The 27511-nt window shown below is 36.3% G+C and overlaps 1 protein-coding gene across 1 annotated transcript in view; it reads right to left on the bottom strand.

Annotated features, from left to right (window-relative positions):
* The window catches only part of LOC129228518 (uncharacterized), a 144686-nt gene that overhangs the window by 44447 nt on the left and 72728 nt on the right, over positions 1-27511 (bottom strand). Inside the window, exons 12-13 of the mRNA XM_054863198.1 lie at positions 17958-18105; positions 3544-3605 (exon numbers count right to left, since the gene is read on the bottom strand). Coding sequence (XP_054719173.1) covers positions 3544-3605; positions 17958-18105 — 210 coding nt within the window. The remainder of the gene's footprint in view (positions 1-3543; positions 3606-17957; positions 18106-27511) is intronic.

The following is a 27511-nucleotide window of genomic DNA, read 5'->3' as shown; positions in this document are numbered from 1 at the left end:
ATAACAGCAAAAAAAAAAGGTATTGTTTAAAAAAATCTATTTTTATGCTCTGACACAATGCTGATGGTACTCAAAATGTTAAAAGTAGCAGTGAAGTAGAAGTTTGTTTAAGTGTTCAAATCTGAAAAGCTATTGATCTCTAGAAGGGATAAGAGGATTTTGGTTTACTATCATTCTATTTGAATAATGTTTCATTGAATACTCAACATCGTCACAATACATTTCAGAGCGGAAAAATTTTCTGTCATTTTCGAAAACAGAAGGTATATGTAGTACAAATACTTGGAAAACATTGAATCATTTTATTCTTAGCTTGCATCTTAACCAACATTTCTCTAAACGTTTCTTGGGGCTACATGCAAAATACTTGTTTCAGAAAAAGCTTAGTAGCTGAAAAAGTTGGAAATCATTGCTACACATAAATGAACTTAAGAATCTTGTACCTAACATTTAAATCTGATGGTTTTGAACATCTTACCACGCCCTACCGAGCACATTTCCAAGGCATTTTACACTTACTTTTCTGATACTAAATGTTCATTCTCAAATGGTCCAAAGTGCAGAGTGGTTGTTAGGCATTGATAGAAGGTAGGGCACTTGATTTACATGGCAAATTACTCAAAAAAAAAAAAAAAAAAATCATGGGGGAAAATTTTACGCATTTTACTCAGGACCAACAAAAGTTTGAAATTCCAGTGTCTTTGCAGAAAGTGGCCAGGAAGCGGGAGTACCCTTACTTCATTTTCAACATTAAGTTAGTTATGGTTGAACATTTGTTATACAGTTAAATTGACATCTTAAGAGATATAAACATCAGTAGAACTATAACAATGATGTAGTGACACTGAATTTTAAATTTAAAAAATTTATAGTACCAAAATTATTAGTTTTTAGTAAACTCCCGATTATCGGGGATCAGTTTATCCACGGGTTTTTTCACAATTTTTTTTTAAACTTATGATTGTGTTATGGTTTGATTTAATATTTTACACTTTTTTTTTATACATTCAATGTTAGTAGATGCAATGGAGCAATGTTTTAACTATGATTTAAATGTATGTGTGAGTGTAATTAATATTTTTTAGCTATTGTATACACTAAGTATTGTTTTTTACCTATTACTCTGATCATCCACGGTTTTCGCTAACCCTCAGTCGGAGGTGGCGATTGGGATGAAAAAAACGACAGCTAAAAGCCATAGGATTTTTAGCGGCAGTAAAAATATGAAAGAAAATACAAAATTTTGTTAAGGCTGGTTTTGGGAGCATATGAATGGTAATTGATGCAAATCTATTAGCTTAACTAGCGTTTTTCTCAAGATTTTGATGAAATATGTGCACAATAACTTCCCCCGAAGAAACACTTAGACATGAATTAGACTTATATTATTTACCCTAAAGTATTTTGAGGTGTCACAAGCACTTGGAAATAATTGCATTAAGCAAGTACGGCTAGTTTAAGTAAGTAAAATGATTGATTTACTGATATCTAAACAATGAATACATAAACTAAAAGTTACTGCTTGTGCTAAATAATGTTTCACAAACAGATGTAAAAAGTAAAATAAATAATTATGATCCGAAAATTTTGACACTTCTGCTTTTTTTTGAGCAATTACATTGCTTATTGTTCTCATTTGACTGTTTTGAATTCCTATGATTTTATTCCCCCCCCCCCCCCCCCCGTCTCCCTCTGCAGCACCACATTCGACCAGTCTCATAATGCTGCTCCTCTAGTGAAAGCCGTCTCCAGGTTGCATCCATATCCTACACACACCTACACACACACATTCCTACATACATGCACATACACACACACGCATACCTACACACTCACACACCTACACACACTTACACACACACAAATACACACAACACGCATACATACACACACTCATGATTGCAAAAAACATAATTTGAATTCCAGATGTCAAAATTAAAATTAATTTTTAATACTTATTTATAATTTCTACTTTTGCTTCCTAAATTGGAAAATTAAACGAATAAATGACCCATAAAAAAAGGCTCTACGAATCGCCGCCAATGCCCTTAGTTACCATGTCACCATATTCCACGGATAACCAAGAGTTTACTATAATTTCTAAGTGTAATCCCTGTTTCTACTTAAACACAAGGTGGATCAGTCATAAATGAATGGGCACTCTATGAAGACACACAGTGTGGAAATGTACAGAGAATTTTCAGTCGTTTATGAGCCTTTTGAACGGCAAAGAAATTAAAAAAAATATAAAGCATGGGATTTATGACTGCATTGCGATTTTCATCAATTTTCATTTGCAGTGCAGAAGTTGGGGGAAAAAATGTTTGGGTGGACTCCTTAGGGTGGAATTGAAAGAGAACTTTGTTTGAAACCAATTTTCATTATTTTTACAGTAAAAAAACAAATATTTTGGGGGAGAGCGTCCTCCTACGTCATTCCTCAACTACAGCATGGGTCATTTAACAAAACATTACTGTCCACAATGTGTTAAGTAAAACGAAACAATGCTGCAGAACTTAAGAATGATTTGAAATTCTATCTAAGAAAAACTAAATTCATAACTTCACGGGAATGGTCAATTTCAAAAACTTAACTACTTGCGATCAAAATTAACATAACTATTTCTTTTGTATACAGTAGGCAGTTACCAACTCAAGCATGCAATGACAGGAGAAGAAACAATTTTAAACAACCATCAACAAAAATGCTGCAGACTTTTTTTAAAAAATATCACAAACCATAATATTTTCTAGAGGGTAAGCCTGATGATTGCCACTTTAATGTAATAACATTATATAAGAGGGAAAAAAAATCTTTCTTGAAATCATCTGTGTAAAAAAAAAAAAATCATTTATGTGTGTATGTTGTACAAGTATTCCTAATTCTCTTTCACTTTTGAATCTTCAATACCTAGCTATGATGTTTCCTGGACGTTTAGATAGTTCTGGTTATTAACAATGGTGGTATAATATTGAACTACAAATCCCTAAATTTAAAGAAAAGCATGTTTCAGTAGTGAAAAAAAATCTTCATGAGCATGCCCTACATTTAACAATTGATTAATAAAATAGGGCATGTTTGAAGTAAGCGGTTATTTGTATTTTGCAACTAAAAATTTTAGTTTGTCTTACTAGCTTCATATATTATACCATAAACTTCGCTTAAGTTATTTAAATTATTTTAAAATTACATCTAAGCAAAATTATGTCTAAGCACAGCGTTTCGGCGCCTAAAATAAAACAGCTAAGGGCCAATGACGCCTAATTTTTACATTCTAATTTCAAACTTTGAATAGGAGTATGTGAATATGATGTTAGATAAGTATAGATTGAACACACCAATTATAACAAAGTAAGTTTGCCATAAGTACCTTTGTTACATGAAGGATCATTCATGCTTTAATTTTACTACCGTTTTTGTTCAGAATTAGCATATACTTGAGTGCTTAAAAAAAAAGACTTGAGAAGTCCCCCCCCCCCCTCCCCAATTATTCTTGAACACAGATTGCAGTATATTTCCGAATTATTGGGTGAAATAACATACTTAAGATAACGAAGCTTGGTAGTAGGAACTTCACAAGTTGTTCCATAATCCACATAGAATACCTGAAAAAGTAATAAATAAGCAGATTTCAGTTTTATGATTTAGATCAACACATTTTTTTTTTTTTTTGCAAAAAGGTATTAAGGAGAAAAAGTACCTAAAATTGGTCCAAATATTCATCTGCAACAACTAAGTTCGGTAAAAAAAATCTCTAATTAAAGAAAACATTATGCTGCAATATACTTTCACTTTCTTTTTACATACATATAAATTTAAAAGCATCATTGCAGAATGATAGATAAATCATTCAAGAAATCAAGAAGCTAGTTAGCGCATAATTAATATCAGATCCATAGGTGATGTTTAATAAGTTTTAGAACTTTATAATTTGTACTAGAGGATCCAACACACATTGTTCTGTTCAAGCTCCGTAAATTGAAAAGTTGAAAATTTCAATAAACCATCAAGTGTTTGAGTCTTTTTGTTGAAAAAAATAAGTAAAAAGAAAATGTTTTAAGCTGCTTGGTGTCAGAATGCGTATATTTATACGCATTCTATATATATATTTATACGCATTCTATATATATATATTCTATTCATACAACTTGATTCATTGTTCCTCCATCGAAACCCAAAGGATAAAATTTGTCCTCAAATATTAAGTGTAAAAAACTAACTACCTATCTAAAACAAACGGCAAATCCCGCTGCAATGTCCTCCATATGAAAAAGAATAAAAACAATCGAAAGGATATCGTTTAAAAAAATGATAAAGGTAAAAACAGTTCCCTGAATAAGCAAAAACTACTCCCCCCCCCCCCCCCGATGTGAAACAAACATTCTTCAACTAACATGACTAAACACTCTTTAAAAATAAGAAACAATTCTTTGCAATTTAAAATATTCGTCAAATAAACAAAAAATGCAATAAATTACATTAACAGTAGCTTTAAAATACAATCAAATAATCCCGCAACTGTATTGTTTATGGCCAAAGTCGCCAAGCCACCACGTTACGTTATCCAGACGATCAGTGAGCGAAGCGAACTCCGACCGATTAGCAGTCCGATCTTTTGAACAAAAACTTTTAAATCCTGCTCTCTCACTGAGCATTTGTCTCACTTACTGTCTTTCCTTGCATACATGAATGATCTTCATACATTGCCAAATTTGTTCTTTCTGCCAAAGATAAAAATCTTCCACTTCACTGATCTTTTGTGTACAGAACTACCTTGTTGTAATTTATCTGGATGAAAATAAAATTTGTTTCGTCTTTAAATTCCACCGTCTTTTCCTTTAATAATGTACTGATTAGTTTGATAATCCTTAAAGTATTCTTGCCATTAGTGCCAAAACTCGGATGGATTTGTGAGCCGAGAAACAAATGTTGCCAGGTATGGTGCTTTTGTTAGTGAAAGAGACCCGATTTCTTCCAGTACTTAACTTTTAAATAGTATATCATGGGACTTAAAATTGTTGCTTTCAAGAAATTTAAAAAAAGAAAAAAGGCTACACTCTCTCTCTCTCTCTACGCTTTATCTATTCTTAATTTTGTTTGTGTGAGTTGTAATATGGTTTATAGAGTTATCCTCACTGGTATTTGCATGTTCAGATAATTCAGTTGCCAAATTGCGATTTTTGTTGTGATGCAAATTTGAATTATTTGTGCTGGTAGCGTTACTGGGTGCAGTATTTCTGAGAACAGTAAGTGTACAGAAGGCCGAGAAGTGTTTGTTTGGCTCGTGTATTCTCGAGCGGAAGTTGACAAGTTTCGTGATTGAGTTCTAGGTAAATTTCCTTGGAGTGGCGGTAAACTGCACATAAACAAAGCATGGCCTTTTTGATCACATGGCCAGCAAGTAATATTTTGTATTTACCATGCTGCTCGTCAGGAGCATGGGAATAATTTGACAAAGTTTCCAAATTTTCCTTGAGTTGCTTCAAGCACCGCTCAGCCAATTAATTCTTCTACAGTTTTTGAATTTTGTGTAGCTAATGCAAGCTGCCATTTTTCTTCTGTGCTGTCCCTAATTATCACTGAAATACGATCAGCTTGGAGGATAGTGAAAGGAGCTTTTTTGAGAAGAGCATCTTTTGCATACATATAATCAACTAAGCTTTCATCATGCTTCAATTTACGATCGCCCTGGTGAGCCAAAAATTCTTGCATTGTAATGCGCCTTTTAAATCTCGAAGTGAACGCAACTTTCCATGCAGTCCAATCATTATAGGCTTTGCCTCCAGTTAATTGCCAATTTTTCGCAGATCCAGCATGGCGAAAGATAACATTGTGAGTTTCAGGTCGTCGGATCAATGTGCCAATGTTGCTATACTGTCAACTTCTTTAAGGCATTTGCTAGCGTTGTCAATGGTATCTCCTCGAAACATGGTGATTGAATTTGCGGTAGCATTGGTAGAAGTGATCTGGATAACATTTATTGAATTTATTTGCCTGTCCAATAGTACGTTTTGTGTCTCCATCATTGTGACAAGAATTGTAGTAATATTTGGGTCTATTTGAGAAAGGGCAGGTGCCGGAAGGAGGTGACGTATTAATCTGATTTTGCATACATTCCATTTGTTCCTCTAGAGATTGAATTTGTTTCAATAATCTTTTGCTGTCACGTCAAACTTTTCGGATGAGTCCATTTTTATCAACATTACTTCATCTTTTCACAACTCTTCTTTGGTGAGAAGCAAAGTGAGGCGAAGAGATGATTTGGTGAAAAGAAGCACAGTGAGACGAAGATACAATAGAGCGAGCGAGGAGCAAGCAGTGCTTGGCGACGTTTTTGTGTTTCGGCAAGAATTGAGGCAACGGAATCTGTCAGGCGAGCGAGAATTCATGCATTGATGGAGTTCTGTATCTTGAAGCTTTATCTGTGATAAAAATTTTGAATGCAAAAAAATATGTAAAAACACTTCCGCAGCATGGAAACAGTCCAAATATAAGCTCAATAGAGAATGTCTGAATTATTGTAAAGAAAAAATTAAAGAAATAGAACTTCACAAACAAGAACACTCACAGAGGGACTCATTCAAGTTTGGTACCATGACGAGGAAATACAAATTACGAGTAATTACCAAAAACTTATAAAAAGAATGCCAAGAGAGATTGAATCTTTATTAAAAATATGAGGATGCCTCTTCAATATTAAATATATCAACATTTTTAAAATAAAGTAATATTTCTTTGATAAAAACAAGGATTTACTATAAATTTCACTATTATTCTAATAATTTTCACACCTCTGTACAATCTGCAATAATTCTTGCGCTGATCAGGTTACGGATTGGAAGGTATCTGATGAAACAACTTTATCTGATCACCGACTAATCCCTTTCTCTGTTACAGGTCCCCCGCCCCCTAAAGAGACATACTTTCACTTTCAGGAATCCCAGGAACACCAACTGGGAGGCCTTTAAGGAGGATCTCAAGTCGTCAATTCACGGTTTGTCTGGTAAGTTTAATTCATTATTAGATTTGTAGTTGTCTGTTGACCAGTAGCAACATGCCATTCTCCAATCCTAGTACCAGAACTGCAAGGCTAATGTCACTGACTCGCCAAGGTTAGTCTCTTGGTGGTCTAGAGAGGTCAGTGACCTAAGCAGCAAATGCAGAAAGCTCTTCAACAGAGCTAAGATGAATGGTGATTGGGATACTTATAAAAGCTTCCTCACTAATTACAATAAAGCCATCAGGGATGCTAAATATGCTCCCTGGAGGAATTTTTGTGATAATGTTAAAGATGTTCCTGCTATAGCCAGAATAACAAAATTCATGACCAAAGACAGGAACTGCGACCTAAATACTCTGCGTACTGCGTACTAAGCGTACTGATGGTAGCTTCACTGGATCTGGAGGTGATACAATAGCAGAGATGCTAAAGGTCCATTTTCCTGGTTCAAATGTTATTGATGGCCCACTCACTTTTGTCACAATATTTGTTAACAGGTGTACAAAGTGCAAATGGGACTGCGCTAGAAGTATTGTCACTTATGAAAGGTTTCTTTGGGCAATTAACTCTGCTTTCGAGTACGTTCCAACTACTTGGAGGCAAACCAAGATTATCTTCATATCAAAAGTTAGAAAAGATAACTACTATGAGGCTAAGTCTTTTAGACCTATTAGTCTCACCTCTCTCCCTTTCTCAACATGCTTATCAGTCTAGCAGGTCTACAGAAACTGCCTTATATAGTCTCTTCTTCATTTTGGAGAAATATTTTAAGGAGAAGGAGTTAGCTCTGGCTGTCTTCCTGGATGTTGAAGGTGCCTTTGATAGAGTCCCTGTTACTACTATTTGGGGGTCCTTGCTAGAAAGGGTATTGCTGTAACTTTTGTTAGTTGCATCGAAAATCTGTTACAATATAGGTTTGTAAATGTCTCTCTTAGTGATGTCGATTTAACTGTTCACGCAAATGCTGGATGTCCACAGGGTGGTGCTTTCTCACCTATCCTTCGGTGTCTAGTTGTCCATTCACTGCTTGAAAGCATTACTTCTGCTGGCCTTTTTTGCAGTGGCTATGCTGATGATGTCATTGTGGCCAGAAGCAAGTTCTTGGACACTGTCTCCTCAATCTTATCACAAGGTTTAAAGTGCATGGAAAGATGGTGTCATTCTGAGGTTCTTGCAGTAAATCCTCTTAAAAACCACTATGGTTGCTTTTACATGTAAAAGAGCAATCCAGGTGAAAAATATTAATTTCTTTGGACAAACTCTAAGCTGCTCTGACGAGGTCAAGTATCTTGGGATCTATTTTGACTCCAAGATGAATTGGAAGAAACACTTCACCTATTGTTTGGCAAAGGCTACGAAAGTCCTTTGGTCCTGCAAGAGAACTAGTGGCAGAGCCTGGGGGCTTAGTCCCAGAGTTATCTATTAGATCTACAAGATGGTCATCTATCCCATCATTATGCATGGCTCCATTGTCTGGTGGTCAAGAACCAAACTTGACATTGCTAGAAATGAGCTCAACAAGCTGCAGAGGGTGGTCTGCATAGCCATGACTGGCTGTATTAGGACAACGCCTACTGCTGCGCTGGAACTACTTTTAGGTTTATGCCCGCTCTATATGCAGATTAAAGCTGAAGCTTTTTTATGTATGGAGAGGCTTAAACGTTCAAAGCGATGGAAAGCTTACTCTTGTTACCTTTCCTGGAAAATTTTGATGAGGATGTACTTGGTCATCTTCTTTCTGGCCTGCCAAGTCATTACATACTTAGCGAGTGTGGTTCTGACACACCATATCAGGTTATCTTTCCCTCGGAATGACTGGAAGGTTGTTACCTTATTTTATGGTAAAGGTTGCACTCTCTGTCCTGGTGATGATATCGAGTATTCTTGTCCTTTGGGCAAATCCACTTCTGTTTTTCAGGCTGAAATTTATGCGATCCTGGCACGGTATTTGCTTGAGTCGTGGCTATAGAGACCGTTGTGTTCATATATGCTCAGATAGTCAGGCGGCCTTAAACGCACTTAATAAGGTTGTTATGACATCCCGCATTGTTTGGGATTGCTATAACTTGCTCTGCAATCTTCAAAAGCTGAACAAGGTTACCCTTTGTTGGGTATCTGGACACTATGGAGTGAGAGAAAACGATAAAGCCAACTACCTTGCTCGGAAAGGCTCTGATATCCCTTTTGTCGGCCCTGAGCCGGCAATTGAGATTTCGAAAGATCTTATTAGGACTGCTGTTTTTGATATTTTTGGTAGGAAACAGTACCATAACTGGCGTAACCTTGATGGACAGCAACAGGAGAAAGAACTTAATAGAGGGTGCCCTAGTATTAGGGCAAAAGAACTCTTAAGTCTGAACCGAAACGGTGTCAGGAGCAGGGGCGTAACCCCTCCCCCCCCCCCCCCCGAAAAGTTAGTCTCAAAAAAAAAAGAGAAAAAGAAGAGAGAAGAGAAAGAAAAAAAAAAGAAAAGGAAAAAATTCCAAGCGATTATATATATATATATATATATATATATATATATTATATATATATATATATATATATATATATATACGAGGGCGAGTCAAATGATATATATATATATATATATATATATATATATATATATTATATATATATATATATATATATATATATATACGAGGGCGAGTCAAATGAAAGTGAGCCAATGCGAATATATGACAAAAGGAGTACTTTATTTAAAAGTAATCACCATGGGCATTTAAACATTTGTCCCATTGACTAACGAGTCGCGTGATTCCATTCTCATAAAACTCCTTGGGTTGCTGCTTCAAAAATTCTGAAACTGACTCCTTCACGGCATCGTCCGACACGAATCTGGTTCCCTTTAGGTGTTTTTTCAATTGCCCGAAAATGTGAAAGTCGCAAGGCGACAGGTCGGGGCTGTAGGGCGGATGATGCAGCGTTTCCCACTTGAACTTCGCCAGTTTTGTCTTAACCACATCAGCGACGTGGGGACGGGCATTGTCATGCAGCAAGATGACCCCATTCGTCAATCTTCCGGGTCGTTTGTTCTTGATAGAGACACGCAGGCGATCCAGCGTTTCGCAATATCGGGCACTATTGATAGTCTCTCTAGGTTTAGCAAATTCGATCAGTAATGGCCCCTGACGATCGAAAAAAAAAGTCAACAGCACCTTACCTGCGGAGATGACGGCCTTTGCTTTCTTTGGAGGTGGCGAATTCAAATGTTTCCACTGTAAGCTCTGCCGGCGTGTTTCAGGCTCGTAGTGGTGGCACCATGATTCGTCCCCTGTCACAATTGCAGTCAAGAAGTCGTTACCCTCATTGTGATACCGGATCAGATGAGTCAAGGCAGCGCCGAACCTCTCTGTCTTCTGGCGGTCGTTCAAAATCTTGGGCATCCATTCAGCACACAAGAGCCGATAACCGAGATGGTCATGAATTATGGTGTGAACCGAACCGTGACTGATGTTCACATGCTCTGCCAGTTCATCGATGCTTATCCTCCGTTCTTGTCTAATCAGCTCATCAACCTGTGCAATTGTGTTGGGGGTGATTGCACGGTGGCTTTGGCCCGGTCTTGGATCGTCTTTGCAACTTTCACGTCCTTCTTTGAACCGTTTGCACCAACGCTTCACAGTGGCCAATGAAATGCAATGTTCACCGTACACGGCAGCCATACGGCGACTAATTTCGTGTTGGGAAACACCTTCAGCAGTCAAAAACCTGACCACACCACGCTGTTCATCTCTTGGAGCGTCCATTATGTCACGAACCGATTTCAACCCGGATTATGGGAACATTAAAGAACTATTATCCTCACACTTACGTATCACTTTTGTAAATGAGGGTTGCCTGTGTGCTGCGCGCATGCGTCGCGGTTGATGGACTGAGCCATTATTGCGCAGGGTAGGTTGGCTCACTTTCATTTGACTCGCCCTCGTATATTATATATTATATATATATATTATATTTATATATATATATATATATATATATATATATATATATATATAAGAAGTAACCCCCCCCCCCCCGAAAGTCGGGTCTAGCTACGCCACTGGTCAGGAGGGCTATACGCCTCCTTACTGGTCAGTGGTCATTGTACCTTGAAGCGGCATCTTACTATAATCGGCGTCACTGATGACCCAATTTGTATGTTGGGCTAAATGCCTTTATTTTTGGTTCTTGAAGGATTTCACCAATATTGTTTAAAAGAAAAATCATTTTGTGACTTACCTTTTGCCATTCCGAGAGAAAACCTTGCGCGGAGAATCCCATCCACCTGCCACCGACACTCAAATGTCCGAGCTTTGAATCGGAAGTGTTCGGAAAAACATGTGGCACGCTATGATTGGTTGCCGTCATTCGGCAGATGTCGGTAAATTTCCGAAAGAGCACGTGTCGATGACGTGATGAAATCATGTTGAGGTGTTAAGTGCTGAATGCCAAATTAAATAAGAATTGTGCAACCTGCAAGCTGTGTTTTCTCCGGGTTGTGTTGTTCTGGCAATATGCAAATTATGTAACGTCACATTGTTTCGGGAAAGGCCGAATCTGGCTATAAATACGCAGACCGGCCGTAGCTCGATCGCTTCGCCTTCGCTTCGCTTCGCTACTTTTCTTCTACTCGTCTCGTCTCGTGTTGTCTGTGTCTTGTGAACGTGTTCGTCAAATGTCATCATAAATTTTTGCTACTGGCCTCTTGGGTGAGGTCTGGTCTTTCTTGAAAAAGCACTGCTGATGTCTTAAGTTTGGAAAGCGCGTGTTGTGATGACGTCTACCAAAGTGAAAAGTTATAGTTTTCCCTGATGTGGGTTATTTGTTCTCCTGTGAAAGAAGATCGTGTCCATCCTTGGTGTGCTTTTTCTCTGATGTGGTGAATTGTTGCTCACACGGTATGAACTGACCTGCCTGCAATTCGTGGGAATTGCCATGCCGTCCAACGACCGGTGAGGCGTCACCATGGAACATCAATAGGACTTTTGATCCATGCATGGACTTATTGTAAGATCTCTTTTTTTTTAATTTTTCTTCGGGGAACAAATCATTGTGTTGTAATCATTTTTCAATATGTGTCAAATAAATGTTTTTCAGTGTAAAGAATGATTCATGTTTTATTTTCTTCGGGCAGACCACTACCTCAAATTTTTAGTTGGAAATGAGTTGCCTAATTTTCAGCTTAGCTGTAGGCCATTAACCTCAAATTATATCCAACAGGTGGTAGCAGAGTCGTGTGGTTGACCTGCCCGGAGAAAATTGAATCATTTTTTATTATTATGGAGAAAGATTATAGAAACGTTGAGAAGTTGGGCTCCCATAATTGGGCTACCTGGTCCAAAGATATAAAAATGGTGCTCATAGAAAGGGATTTATGGGAGATTACCCAAAAGAAACCAGAAGGGGAGTTAACTAGTGCTGACAGAAAAAGATGTGGCCAAGCCTTAGCCATCATCTATTTAAACTTGGAAAAAGACATAAAAAGGTTAATTGATAATTTGGAAGATCCTAGTGAAGCCTGGAAAGTCCTTAAGGCAAATTTTGAACCCCCATCTTTGGCCAGAGTAGCCGCATTGTGGGAATCCTACTTCTCTTGCAAAATGCAAGAAGGTGAAACGGTGGGATTATTCGCTGCAAGGTTGGGGGGAATTTTTAACCAATTAGTCGAAAATGGATATATTATGGAAGAAAAACTCAGAACTTTTCAATTGATACGGCATTTACCTCATAATTTCAGCAATATTGTTCAAGCCATCTACAGATGGGAAGGAGAGAGATTTACTTTCTCGAAAGTAAAAGATGAACTACTGGCTGAGGAAGGTAGGATTAGGTATTTGCCCGAAGAGCCTAATATAGAAAATTCGGCAATGTTTTCAAAACCCGGGAACTCCGGAATGGCAAATGGTAGGGGTAAATTTCTAGCTAAAAATAAAGTTTGTTACATTTGCAAAAAGAAAGGGCATATTGCGTCGAAGTGTTGGAGCCGTAACAAAGTAAAACAGGATAAGAATTTTAAATTCAAAACCAAAGAAGACCCTCAGGCAGGAATGTTTTGTTCGGTAAATGAAAACGAAATTTCTGCAAACACTACCTACCCAAAATGTGAGGATACATGGCTATTGGATAGCGGCAGCACATCTCATTTTTGTAGAGATAGATCATTATTTGCCGAGCTAGAGCCTGTACAAAACACACAAATGGAGGTAGCTGTAGGAAATGTGAAGAGCCAAGTAGAGGGCATTGGGAAAGTGATTTTTAAAATTGAATCAGATGGAAAATTAGTTACCATCACCCTGAATAACGTTTTCTATGCTCCAACACTGCGACGCAACCTAATTTCTGGTTCTTGTATAGACAGACAGGGCTATAAGCTCAAATGGTTGCCCGGAAAGATCTGTGTTTTTAATCAAGAAAATGTTAAATTATTTACAGCAAATTTAATAAATAAACTTTATCATGTTAAACCAAATTTTTATATTGATTGTGAAAATGTTAATTATACCAAAGTTTTTAAGACCAAGGACCCGTCTGAAGGGGCCAATATGGTCAGTGTTGATATGGAAAAATGGCATAGGAGATTTTGCCATATAAATATGGAAAGTATCACCAAAACGAGTAAACTTGGTGCAGTCCAAGGACTGGAGATTAAGAAGGGGCAGAAACCCAATTGTGACCCTTGTCAATTAGGAAAAATGAGGAAGTGCTCGTTTAAATCTATGCCAGAAAGGCGTACTAATTCTGCACTTCAATTGCTCTACATGGACCTGATGGGACCCCTTCAGACCGAGTCCTTGGGGGGAAAGAAATATATTTTTATAATTATAGATGATTTCTCAAGAAAGTCATATGTTTTCTTTTTAAGAACAAAAAATGAGGAATTTAATGTTTTTGTAAATTTTCAAAAAAGGACTGAAAGATTCCTGAACTCAAAAATTTTGGCTGTCCGTTCCGATAATGGAACAGAATTTGTTAACAAAGATTTTGAAAACTATCTCACCAATCAGGGAATAAAGATAGAGCGGACCAATTCCTACACCCCGCAAATGAACGGGGTAGTAGAAAGATATAATTTAACCATAATGAATGGTGTGAGGTCTATGCTCAAAGATTCTGGATTGGGGGATGAGTTTTGGGCTGAAGCCGCTCTTTGTTTCAACTATGTAAGGAATCGGACGGTAATAGGAAATATGGACAAGACCCCTTTTGAGCTGTTTTCTGGACGTAAACCTTCAGTGAGGCACCTACGTATTTTTGGGTGTACTGCCTATGTAGGTCAGCCTAGGTCCAAACTAAAAAAGTTAGATATGAGGGCTACCAAGGGGATCATGGTCGGATACGCCTTACGTACCAAAGGGTACAGAATCTGGGACCCTGAAACCAGAACAGTCACAGAAACTATTAACGTAAAGTTTAATGAAAATGAAAGATGGGGGGAATTAAAAGTCCAAAATAAAAATGAGAGAAAATTTAACTTTATCAGGCCTATAAGTGAAGTTCAACTTGAACAGGAAATCCAGGAGAGCGTTGAGCAAACTCCCTGTGAAAAAATTAAATGGGTTAGAGAAGCCAAAAAGAGAAAGACCGGGGACAGGACTGATATTTATTATACAATTGCCGGTAAAAATAAAGTAAGATTAAATTCATTAAAACAGGTTCTAAAATATTGTAGTGAAAATAAAATAGAGTATAAACCAAAACTTTTTGACTTTTCATCTAAAAATCCAACAGTAGGGGAAATCTGTGACGACAGTGAAAGTTCGGGAGAAAGTGAAGAAGCAAGTTTGGTAGAAATTTTTATACCGAATTCGTATAGGCAATGTATGGCTACCCCCGAGGTGGACAACTGGAAACTGGCCATGGAGTCTGAATTGGATGTCATTAACCAAAGAGAGGTGTGGGACCTTGTACCCCCACCAGAGGGGAAACCAATTTTGGGAAACAGGTGGGTCTACGACCTCAAGGTAAATGACAAGGGTGAAATTGTAAGATACAAGGCCAGATTAGTTGTAAGGGGGGACCGTCAGTCAATTGAGTCATATTCTGAAGTTTTCAGTCCAGTAATCGAGTTTTCACTTGTAAGAGTTTTCTTTTCTATTTTTATATGTCTTTTAAAATGGTGTCACTCACAAATTGATGTAAAAAATGCTTACCTGTATGCTAATTTAGAGGAACAAATCTACATGAGACAACCAGAGGGTTTTGTCAGTAAAAGCCACCCTAATTTTGTCTGTAAATTGAAGAAGTCTCTCTATGGACTACACCAGTCCGGAAGAAACTGGTTCTTAGAAATAGACAGTGTTCTTCGTGGTTTTGGTTTTCAAAAGTTAAAAGGTTGTAATTGTGTATATCATAGAGACAAAAATACTTTTCTTCTTATTTATGTAGATGATATAATAATTCTAGCAAAAAATGAAAATTTAATTAAAAAGGTAATTAATGAAATTAAAAGTATGTATGATATTAAAGAAATGGGGAAAACCAGAAAGCTCCTGGGGATTGAATTTGTAGAAGATAAAAATAATCTTTTTATTCACCAAAGCTCTTATATTTCGAAGGTCTTGGAGTTATTCTCTGACTACTATGTGCCAAATTCAACCCTCCCAATCTCAAAGGGTACAGTTTTGTCGAAGGACGACTGCCTGAAAACTGAGGAAGAAAAAAGGGAAGCAGAAAAGCTCCCATACAGAAATTTGTTGGGTTGTATGGCATACATAGCGGGAAAGACCCGACCTGACATTTCGTATGCGGTGAATATTTTTTCCCAATTTCAAGCAAATCCCAGAAGAAAGCATTGGGATTTTCTATTAAGATTGCTGGGGTATTTAAAGTATACAATATCATACAAACTAAATTTAAGCTCAATCAATAGTGTAGATCTACGGGGATTTTCCGACTCCGATTACGCAGCTAATCGGGAAGATAGAGTCTCAATGGGAGGATCAATTTTGTGTATTGATCGGGTCCCGATTAATTGGAGGACATTTAAACATAAATGTGTTGCGTTATCCACAATGGAAGCAGAGTATATTTCACTTGGTGAAACTGCAAAAGAAATGGTCTGGCTGAAGAGGATAATCACAGAAATAAGTGAATTAAATATTGAAAACCTCCAGCTTAGAGATACAATTATTTATTGTGATAACACTGCAACAATTGATTTTTCTAAGTCTCCCATTGAGAATTCCCGTATAAAACACATTGATGTAAGGTACCATTTTTTAAGAAATTTAATTGAGCAAAAGATTTTTTGATTAAATATGTGAGGACAAATATAAACATCGCGGATATTTTCACTAAACCCCTGTCTAAGAATTGTTTAAATAAACTTTGTAAAATTATATTTAATTGGGATTAAATGAGGGGGGCGTATCAAATTTTTGAACTGTTTTTCAAATGTATCTTTTGTACATATAATATGAATGTAGTTAAATGTTTTTAATGTATATAATGTGGTTTTTGATGAAATTCCTTCAAGAGGGGGGAACTTGTTGGGCTAAATGCCTTTATTTTTGGTTCTTGAAGGATTTCACCAATATTGTTTAAAAGAAAAATCATTTTGTGACTTACCTTTTGCCATTCCGAGAGAAAACCTTGCGCGGAGAATCCCATCCACCTGCCACCGACACTCAAATGTCCGAGCTTTGAATCGGAAGTGTTCGGAAAAACATGTGGCACGCTATGATTGGTTGCCGTCATTCGGCAGATGTCGGTAAATTTCCGAAAGAGCACGTGTCGATGACGTGATGAAATCATGTTGAGGTGTTAAGTGCTGAATGCCAAATTAAATAAGAATTGTGCAACCTGCAAGCTGTGTTTTCTCCGGGTTGTGTTGTTCTGGCAATATGCAAATTATGTAACGTCACATTGTTTCGGGAAAGGCCGAATCTGGCTATAAATACGCAGACCGGCCGTAGCTCGATCGCTTCGCCTTCGCTTCGCTTCGCTACTTTTCTTCTACTCGTCTCGTCTCGTGTTGTCTGTGTCTTGTGAACGTGTTCGTCAAATGTCATCATAAATTTTTGCTACTGGCCTCTTGGGTGAGGTCTGGTCTTTCTTGAAAAAGCACTGCTGATGTCTTAAGTTTGGAAAGCGCGTGTTGTGATGACGTCTACCAAAGTGAAAAGTTATAGTTTTCCCTGATGTGGGTTATTTGTTCTCCTGTGAAAGAAGATCGTGTCCATCCTTGGTGTGCTTTTTCTCTGATGTGGTGAATTGTTGCTCGCACGGTATGAACTGACCTGCCTGCAATTCGTGGGAATTGCCATGCCGTCCAACGACCGGTGAGGCGTCACCATGGAACATCAATAGGACTTTTGATCCATGCATGGACTTATTGTAAGATCCCTTTTTTTTTTAATTTTTCTTCGGGGAACAAATCATTGTGTTGTAATCATTTTTCAATATGTGTCAAATAAATGTTTTTCAGTGTAAAGAATGATTCATGTTTTATTTTCTTCGGGCAGACCACTACCTCAAATTTTTAGTTGGAAATGAGTTGCCTAATTTTCAGCTTAGCTGTAGGCCATTAACCTCAAATTATATCCAACATTGTAGAGGCTGTGGCTTTCATGAGGAAACTGCTGCACACATCTTGTGTGATTGGGATATCTTTTCTGCCTACAGGTTTGAACACCTTGGCTGCCACTTGATTGAATCTTGGAAGATCTATGATATTCCCATTAAATGCCTGCTAATCTTTGCTTTGGCTACTGGTCTGTTTTAGGACATCTGTTCGGGGTTTAGTACAATAAATCTCTGGTTGCAGTGTTTGGCTCTACTGAGACCCCCTCTCCATCATTTCATTTCACGCATTTATGTGCTTTAACATCAAAAGGCAAAGTATACAAAAGCATATATTTATTTGTATACAACCTGAACCTTGGCAACAAAATTTAAATTTTCAGAAATAGGTTGTAAATAAGTCTGTACATACATTTGTCAACAATTGCTTGAAAAATTAAGAACTAACCTTAACAAACTCTAGAGATGAGATAGAAAGGATTTGTGCTCTGTACCACAGTTGATCGACTGGCCATAAAGATGCACACACTGCCCCAACCTTTATATGTGCGTTCTTCATCATGTACCTATCACTTTGGGAACTTTTATAAAAGATACTGCAAAAAAAATATGAATGAAACAAAAAAACATGATCAGAATTTTATTATATGAGTTTTTCAATATGATGAAAGTTTATTAAAAGATGAAATGCAACCAATTATGTACTCTAATTTTTTTTACTTCTACAAAAAATAAAGAAAGAAAAGAAAAAAAAGAAAACTAAACAGTCATATCACAGATTATCTGCTGATTTTTTTAATGCAAAAAATACTACTACGTAAATATTTGCTCGAAAAGTGTCGAATGAAGAAATCTTACTTTCTGAGATGGTGAAAATTAGGTAAAAAAGTGGTAGTTTACATTTTTTTCTAGAAAAGTAGCATGCCTCAAACAAGTTAACTTGGTAAAGAATAAAGTGAAAAGGGGGGTGGGGGTCCTATTGTAACTTTATGTATGTTTTTTTTTTTTTTTTTCGGCTTGTATTTCATAAAATCATCAATAATTTAATTGTCGATGCACATTTCAAGGGATTACTTACTGAACAAACTCTCCTATCTCAACCCCAACAAAGCTCTAACTCTTACAACAGTACTATAAGCTCATTACTTTTTGCATTGATAAAGTTTCCTTGTAACGCCGAAACACGTGTCTGCAGTAATCTGTAATTTGTGCTTTTTGATGTTGTTATTTCTTACTTATTTTTGTTTAATTTCACTGAAATAAACAGCTAAAAAATTGCTACAGTCAGTAAACATCAGATTATTTTTTGCAGAGTACACAAAAACAATAAGTTGCCTAAAGCAGGGTGTTTTTTCATTTCATTGTGAGCAGAGTATAAAACTTGAGCTTGGAACTCTTCACTTTCTTCCTCTTTAGGGGTCAAAGCAATTACTAACTTGATTTCAAAGTTTTTTTTTTTTTTTTTTGCTACTGAGCCATAAAGACAAAAAAACACTCACAATTACTTTTTCTTCTATCAGGGTTGCCACAGAATTTCAAGAATGAAATTCCCTGACATTTCCAGGTTTTCCAGTCATTTTAGGAAAAATTCCAGGATAATGAATGTCAACTTATGTTATTTAATATCAATACAATATAATTTTTACTGTAAATAAACCTAATTTATTAAGCAAAAAATGCTGTAAAATATTATCGATAATTGTTATCAATATCTGGGTTAAGTTAAGACAAACTTGAAATTTAACTACAAATGCTTTGAAAGACCAGATATTTTCAATTAATACTTTTATTTTTAAATCTCTGCAATTATGTTCTGCAAAAGTTTGTTTCTCTTTCAGTACAAACATTTTATTACTCAAAACTTTTTCTTAGCACTTTTTTTTAAACTCTTTTTCTTACTTTGCAACTTTTTCCTATTGCATAATAATATGTACTAGGGACCATTAGGGAGCATAACTGAACATATTAGAAGAAATCTCATTTGATTTAAGTCTCCCTCCCTCCTTGCAGCATGAATAACAGCATTCCGTCAATCCATAATGCTGCAAGACTTTTCTTTCAAATTTTTTACCAACATGCCCTTGTTGATACTACACTCTCAACAAGTGGTATCACATATTTTTAAAAAACACTGATGTTTAAAAAAAAAGACGTTCTAAATTAAAACATCAATGTTTTAACAAAAACCACGATGGATGTTTCCAAAACATCAACATTGCCACTATTCTCGACTGTAACATAAACATGGGAAAAAATTATCCGCATTGTGATAAAATCGTAAAATCTTTCTTTGGTAAGCAAGGATCTATAAAAATCATAGTTCATTCTGTTTCAAAAATAACAATATATGCTATAAATATTCTCTGCAATGATGATTCAATTTAAAGTTTATATTCTTAATACATAAGAATATAGAAAATTATTGCACTACACTTCAAAATGGACTTTAATTTTTGTTTTCAAAAGATTTTTTTACAAATCCTTAGCTTTAAAAGCAAATGAAAAACCAAAAAATTAAATGCTCATTTTTTACAAGTTAGTATTTTTACAAAAAAAAAAAAAAAAAAAAATATGTAATTGCTTATTAACTCAATAATACATGAAATACACCACCAGCTCAGTCAATTCCAGCCAAGGACTGCAGTTTCGTGCTTATTAGCACTTATCAGCCTGGAAGAGGAGTGACTGAGCTGGAAGCGGAAAACCTCTTAAGGAAGCCAAGAGTGCCAAACTCAATAATAGTTAAAGTTTGCAAAAATAAATATATAAAGACTTTCTAATCCAGAATTAATTAAAATAACTTTCAACCATTGAAATGATGGAAAAACTTGAAGGATGCATATGGACTGAGAAATCTCAAACACACTAAGCAATTTTCGGCAAAGTCACTTTCAAAATGTTGGCATGTTTCCAAAAAAAAACAAGTTTTAACCTATAAAAGCTAAATTTTTAAGGCTTCATTTTTTTTTTTTTTTTTTGATCATTTATTTCATGAAAAAAAAGGAGAATGAAGGTTATTAAAATGCTAGTACGATCACACGTACTTTGCGAAAAATACTAGTAATGCATGGCTTGATTTTTTTTTTGAAAGGAAGCAAAATAAAATGTAATGATATAAATCAGAGTTTCATAATTTATGTAAAGATTTTTTTAAAAAAATTATTTATTTTTTTTATTTATTTTTTTGTAGCCTCATTACATTTAGTACTTAAAAATGAGCTTGAATTTTTCTTCCTCTCAACTATCAGGAAAATTCGCTTATCTGGAATGTGACATTTACCGCACTTACACATTTTAATGCAAGTTTCACCCATCAGATGCAAAAATTGAGATTCCCTGACATTTCCAGAAATTTCAATAATTTGTGACTTTCCCTGACAATTCCATGACCATTTTAGTCGTTTCATTTTCCCTGACAATTCCAGGTTTTCCATATTTTCCAGGTGCGTGGCAACCCTGTTCTATTAATAAAATAACTAGTACACACAATGAATTAAAAGAGTCTCAAAAGTGATTTTATAAACCCACTAGCTGTACCCGAAGCACGTTGCTACGCCAACAAAAAAATACATCATTATACTGATTTTCAGGACAATCGGTTGAATGGGGCAGAAGTTGCTACTCTGCAGTGCCACCTGGTGGCGAGTGGCTTCAATGAGCATATTATGCACCTTCTCCGTGGAAAAATACATATATATTATATAGCAATTTTCATAATAATCGGTCCAGGTATCAAGTGAAGCCGTGACTACAAGGGTGCCCATCCCCCCCAAGCTCAATGGTGCAAATTCCCCCCCCCCCCCCCAAATTTTCTCGCTTTCGAATTGGGTTAAACATAACAATTTTTAGAGTTATATGAAAATTATCATATAAACTTTGTGCTACAATATGATTAAAGTGAAATACAACGTAAATAAAGCACAAATATTGGAGTAGATACAGCATATAGCTATTTCAAGGCTACAATGCAGCCTCTTCATCAGTGCAAAGAGCTCACCAACACAACCAAAAGTTGCAAGAGAACTGAGAGAAACCAAGTGCACACCTGTATTTTATACCAAAGAGGGCCAACCAATAAGGATACAGGAACAAGACATCAAACAACCAATCAGCGAACAGCATGTACACTCCGGGCTCAAAGAAGGGGGAGAGACAACCAATCAGAAGCCAGGAGACAAAAAGAGTGCGAGACACCGAAGAAACAGGAAAGGCAATTATAGAAATTGCTTCCAAATATCATGAAAAAATGGAGTGCTGGAAAAATCATTGACAAGAGAATGAGAATTTTTCCAAATATAGTAAGCTTCCCAGAAATCGAGGTCATAAACCGAAGAACATTTACAAATAATCTTTGCAGATGAAAAATCAAAACAGTGACCAGAAGTCCAACAATGCTGAGCGATGGAAGAGTGAGCAAGTTCTTAATGTTTAACATAGTTTTCGTGCTCTTTCAGACGGTGCTCGAGAGCATGTTTAGTCTGTCCAACATAACCAAGTCCACACTTGCAGGAGATGCTATAAATACCCCAGTTGCTATGGCAATCAATGAGGTCCTTTAAGTTTGTAAATTTTATCTTATTAACTGGAGAAAAAGCTGTATCAAAATCAAATTTCTTCAAAATCTTTGCAACTTGATGACTAACTTTCGGATAATAAGGCAAAACAATAGTATACGAAGCATTGGAAGCAGAAACCTTTTCAGAATGAGAGGGCTTAATTATCTTATTATAAATTGAATCAATGATGCTAGGAGAATAACCACGATCGAAAGCCACTCACTGCTCAGAGCATAAGAAAGCTCAGCATTTAAAGAATTGGAGGAAGAACAAATGTTCAAAGCACAAAACACAAAAGCCTTGAATGAGATCAACTTTTGGTTTGGAGGATGAGAAGAACATTTGTGAGGAGGTAGTGTAACAGCAAAATGCTTACGAAACACCGAAGTCATAAAATCATCATTACTTTTAGTAATAAAGACGTCCAAAAATGAAAGAGAACTATCAGTTTCCATTTCAATAGTGAATTGGATGCAAGGATCGATAGAATTTAGAGTAGAAAGTAAAAGTTCATTATCAACCTGGTTTTGGCCAAGCAAAACAAAGCAATCGTCAAAGTAACGAACATAGAACGGAAACCTTATGGTTTCAAAAAGTGTAGTCTCAAAATAGTGCATATAAATGTCACTTAAAATAGAACTCAAAGGATTACCCATTGCTAAACCTTCAGACATGCGAAAGTAAGTACCATTGAACACAAAAGTAGTCTGCTCAAGACAAACACGAGTAAGTGAAACAAGTTCAGCAATCTCAAAACTAGAAAAATGATGCTCTTGGAGTCTCAGTTTAAGACAATCCAATGCCCAAATAACCGGTACATTAGTGAAAAGTGATTTCACGTCAATAGAAGCCATCGTTAAACCATGAGGCTTAAAATAACGTAACTTCTGAACAAAATGAACTGAATTTCTGACAGTAAAAGAGTTGCTAACCAAAAGAGAAGAAAAGATGAAAACTAAATACTTAGCTAGTTTATATGAAGCAGTACCAATGTCTGAAACAATAGGCCTAAGAGGAATGTCGGGTTTATGAACCAAAGATTTTATGAACCTTTGGTTGAGCTTTGAGCTTTGAGAGCTTTATGAGCTTTGAGATTGATGAACTTGTTTCACTTACTCGTGTTTGTCTTGAGCAGACTACTTTTGTGTTCAATGGTACTTACTTTCGCATGTCTGAAGGTTTAGCAATGGGTAATCCTTTGAGTCCTATTTTAAGTGACATTTATATGCACTATTTTGAGACTAAACTTTTTGAAACCATAACGTTTCTGTTCTATGTTCGTTACGTTGACGATTGCTTTGTTTTGCTTGGCCAAAACCAGGTTGATAATGAACTTTTACTTTCTACTCTAAATTCTATCGATCCTTGTATCCAATTCACTATTGAAATGGAAACTGATAGTTCTCTTTCATTTTTGGACGTCTTTATTACTAAAAGTAATGATGATTTTATGACTTAGGTGTTTCGTAAGCCTTTTGCTGTTACACTACCTCCTCACAAATGTTCTTCTCATCCTCCATACCAAAAGTTGGCCTCATTCAAGGCTTTTGTGTTTCGTGCTTTGAACATTTGTTCTTCCTCCAATTCTATAAATGCTGAGCTTTCTTATCTTAAAGCAGTGGCTTTCAATCGTGGTTATTCTCCTAGCATCATTGATTCAATTTATAATAAGTTAATTAAGCCCTCTCATTCTGAAAAGGTTTCTGCTTCCAATGTTTTGTATACTATTGTTTTGCCTTATTATCCGAAAGTTAGTCATCAAGTTGCAAAGATTTTGAAGAAATTTGGTTTTGATACAGCTTTTTCTCCAGTTAATAAGATAAAATTTACAAACTTAAAGAACCCCATTGATTGCCACAGCAACTGGGATATTTACAGCATCTCCTGCAAGTGTGGACTTGGTTATGTTGGACAGACTAAACGTGCTCTCAAGCACCGTCTGAAAGAGCACGAAAACTATGTTAAACATAAAGAACTTGTTCGTTCTTCCATTGCTCAGCATTGTTGAACTTCTGGTCACTGTTTTAATTTTTCATCTGCAAAGATTATTTGTAAATGTTCTTCGGTTTATGACCTCTATTTCTGGGAAGCTTACTATATTTGGAAAAATTCTCATTCTCTTGTCAATGATTTTTCCAGCACTCCATTTTTTCATGATATTTGGAAGCAATTTCTATAATTGCCTTTCCTGCTTCTTCGGTGTCTCGCACTCTTTTTGTCTCCTGGCTTCTGATTGGTTGTCTCTCCCCCTTTTTTGAGCCCGGAGTGTACATGCTGTTCGCTGATTGGTTGTTTGATGTCTTGTTCCTGTATCCTTATTGGTTGGCCCTCTTTGGTATAAATACAGGTGTCCACTTGGTTCCTGTCAGTTCTCTCGCAACTTTTGGTTGTGTTGGTGAGCTCTTTGCACTGATAAAGAGGCTCCATTGTAGCCTTGAAATAGCTATATGCTGTATCTACTCCAATATTTGTGCTTTATTTACGTTGTATTTCACTTTAAACAATTTTTAGAGTGTTTAATTTCCAGTCAAATTCACGGGGGGGGGGGGGGGGGGTGTAGCGCTAACAAATACCATTTGAACTGAAATGTTGGATTGTTGACCCGCCTTATGCCTTCCCAAATTTTAAAACGTGGACCTTGAGTAAACAAGTTTTGGGTACCCTGAATTTTGCTACACCTTTTTTTTTTTTTTTTTTTCAAACGTATGAATAATTACAGGGACAACTTTCTGGCTTGTAATGGAGTCATACTAGATATATACAACATGAACCGTGAAACGTAAATTTATTGTCAATTAGATAGGGGGTCGGGGGAGTTTCTCCCCTGGAAAATTTTCGAAATTGTAATTTTAAAACCACAGTTTTACACGATCTCTGGTGATGTTAGGAGAATAAAAGGTTTGGTGGCCTCTTCCCGGTAATTTTTCAATACTGAAACTTTAAAAGCGCAATTGTTAATAGTCTACCGTTGTGTTAAGGAGGGCTTTCCTTTGTTTTCAAAATTGTAGCTCTAAAAACGCAGTTTTAGACTATCTGTGGTAATGTTAAGGAAAGAAGAGATCCTAGGATTCGCCCCTGTAAAATTTTCAAAATTAAAGTCCTAAAAACGCTATCTATGGTTGGGGGAAAAGCAGTTCAATGAAATTGAATTTCTAAAATCGCAATTGAAGCTGACCTTTCTGACATTAAGAAAAAGAGTTTTCGGAAGCTCTCCCGGAATTTTCTCGATATTGAATCTCTAAAATCCAAATTTAACACGACTTTTTAATAATGTTGACAAGTTGGGAGGAGGGAGAAGGGCGCTCCACTTAAATTTCCGAACTTGTAGCTTTGGAAACGCAGTTTTGATATATGTTGATAATGTTAGTGGAAGGTGAATTTTGGTGCCATTCCCCCGGCAATTTTTTGAAATTGATACTCCAAAAACGCAATTCTAGGCTTTGTCTTTGATCGTGATAAGGAAAGTGGGGGGAATCAGGGGCTCTCTCCTCTAATTTTTTCAAAATTGCGTTACTAGAAATGCAGTTTTAGATGACTCTTGATGATAAAGATGGTGTCATTCTGGCGTTACAGTGAGAGTGCTCTCCTGGAAGTTTTCCAAAATTGAAGTTGCATAGCCAAAAAAAAAAAAGATAGATCACACACACCATGACAGATATTTTTCGGAAATCCTCAAAAATGGATTCAGCTATTCTGCACACATCGAAAATCAGAACTCGAGAATTTTAATGAATCAAATATCTTTCTATACATATCAGATATGGAAGAAAGTAAATATGATTTACGAAAAATAATTTAAACACCTTAAGAACAGACTGTTCTACTTCCATCAGCGAAAACCAACGTCACTGAAAATTTTTATAAAAATCATCTAATGATAAATTGAAACAATCAGTTTAAAAATGGTAGAGAAGATGGGAGTGAAGTGAAATGAAAAATTTTTCATAAGCTTAAGCTAGAGAATGAAGAAAATACCTTAATTATCAATTGGAAGGACTTCAAAACTAGTTCTTAACGATTGTCGAGGTGCAAATGAATCAATGAAAGACCAGAGCATACTGGTCAGAATTATTACAAACAATAAAACATTTTTTACCTCTCTCCCTCTCATTACTGTCACACGTATTCATCATGCAGAATTATGCTACTTCCAGAAAATTTATAAGATATTGAAAAGAAACCAAATCAAATCTTCTGATTCGAATCTTTCTGTTGGTGACGGCTGGACACCAACTCCATGCCGTCTGTTATGCTTCTTTCATTGAAAAAGAGACACGGTCATTAAATTTTGGAAAGAGTACCAGAGCCGTCGCAATTTCAAAAAACTGGGGGAAGGGGAGGTACGCATTTGGCGGCCTCTTAATTTTTTCATACGCATGCTCGAATGTGCAGAGAGAAAGAGAAGATTTGGCTTCTGGTTTAGCAGGGATAGTCATATTACTAGACTTTCGTACTAGCAATATAAATAATCGTAAGGATAATATTCAATCAGAATTAGGGGGTGTCGGAGGGCTACCTTCTTGAATTATTCCGCAATTTGAAGACATAAAAACGCAGTTTTAAACTATATTTTACGTTTGGGAGGAAAGGGAGAGGAGTTCCAGGATAGCCTCTCCCGATAATTTTTCCAAATGTAAATTCCCAACACAATCGTACGTTATATTTAATTATGTTCAGAAGAAGACGTCCAAGGGCTCTCCCTTGGGAATTTTCAAGACTATTATTTGAAAAACACAGTTTTAGACGATCTATGGTGATGTTAAGGGAGGAAGAGACTCGGGATCATAGTTCTATAATTTTTCAAAATGCAAATTTCAAGCACGCATTCCCAATTGTGAATTATTTCTGATTATGACACATAAAGGGGGGAAAAATGTGAAAATTGTAGATCGAAAAATGCAGTTTTAGACAATCAATGGTGATATTAAAGGGATGAGAGATGCGACCCCCCTCCCCCCCACCCATCAACATTTTTTGAAATTTTGAAGTCTTAAAAAGGCAATTGTAGACTTTTTTGTTAAAATTTAGTTCACCGCCAGTTTCTTGAAACCAAGGCTTCGAAAACGTAATTTAAGCCAACCTTCGATGAAAGAGAGGGGGAGGAGTTTTGAAGAGGCTCGCGACCAGAAATGTTTCATAATTGAAGCACCAAAGCGAGAGTTAAGACATTTTTCAATGATGTTGGCGAGAGAGAGAGGCATTCTCTCGAAAACAATTTTGATCTGTAGAAACCACACTTTTAGAAGATTTTGGTTAATTTTAATGGGTGGAGAGATTCGGATTCCTCCCATAGCAAATTTTTAAAATTGAAATTCAATTAAAGCAATCGTAAATGATTTGTTAATACTGTTAGAGGGGTAGAAGGTTTTGGAGATCTCTCCCCCGAAACATTTTCTAAATTGAAGCCTTAACAATGAAATTTTTGAGGATCTTCTGTAATATTTGC

Source organism: Uloborus diversus, chromosome 8 (assembly GCF_026930045.1).
Source record: "Uloborus diversus isolate 005 chromosome 8, Udiv.v.3.1, whole genome shotgun sequence".
Classification (NCBI taxonomy): Eukaryota; Metazoa; Arthropoda; class Arachnida; order Araneae; family Uloboridae; genus Uloborus; species Uloborus diversus.
Note: the sequence above shows the minus strand (reverse complement) of the source record. Positions and strands in the feature narration are given on the sequence as shown.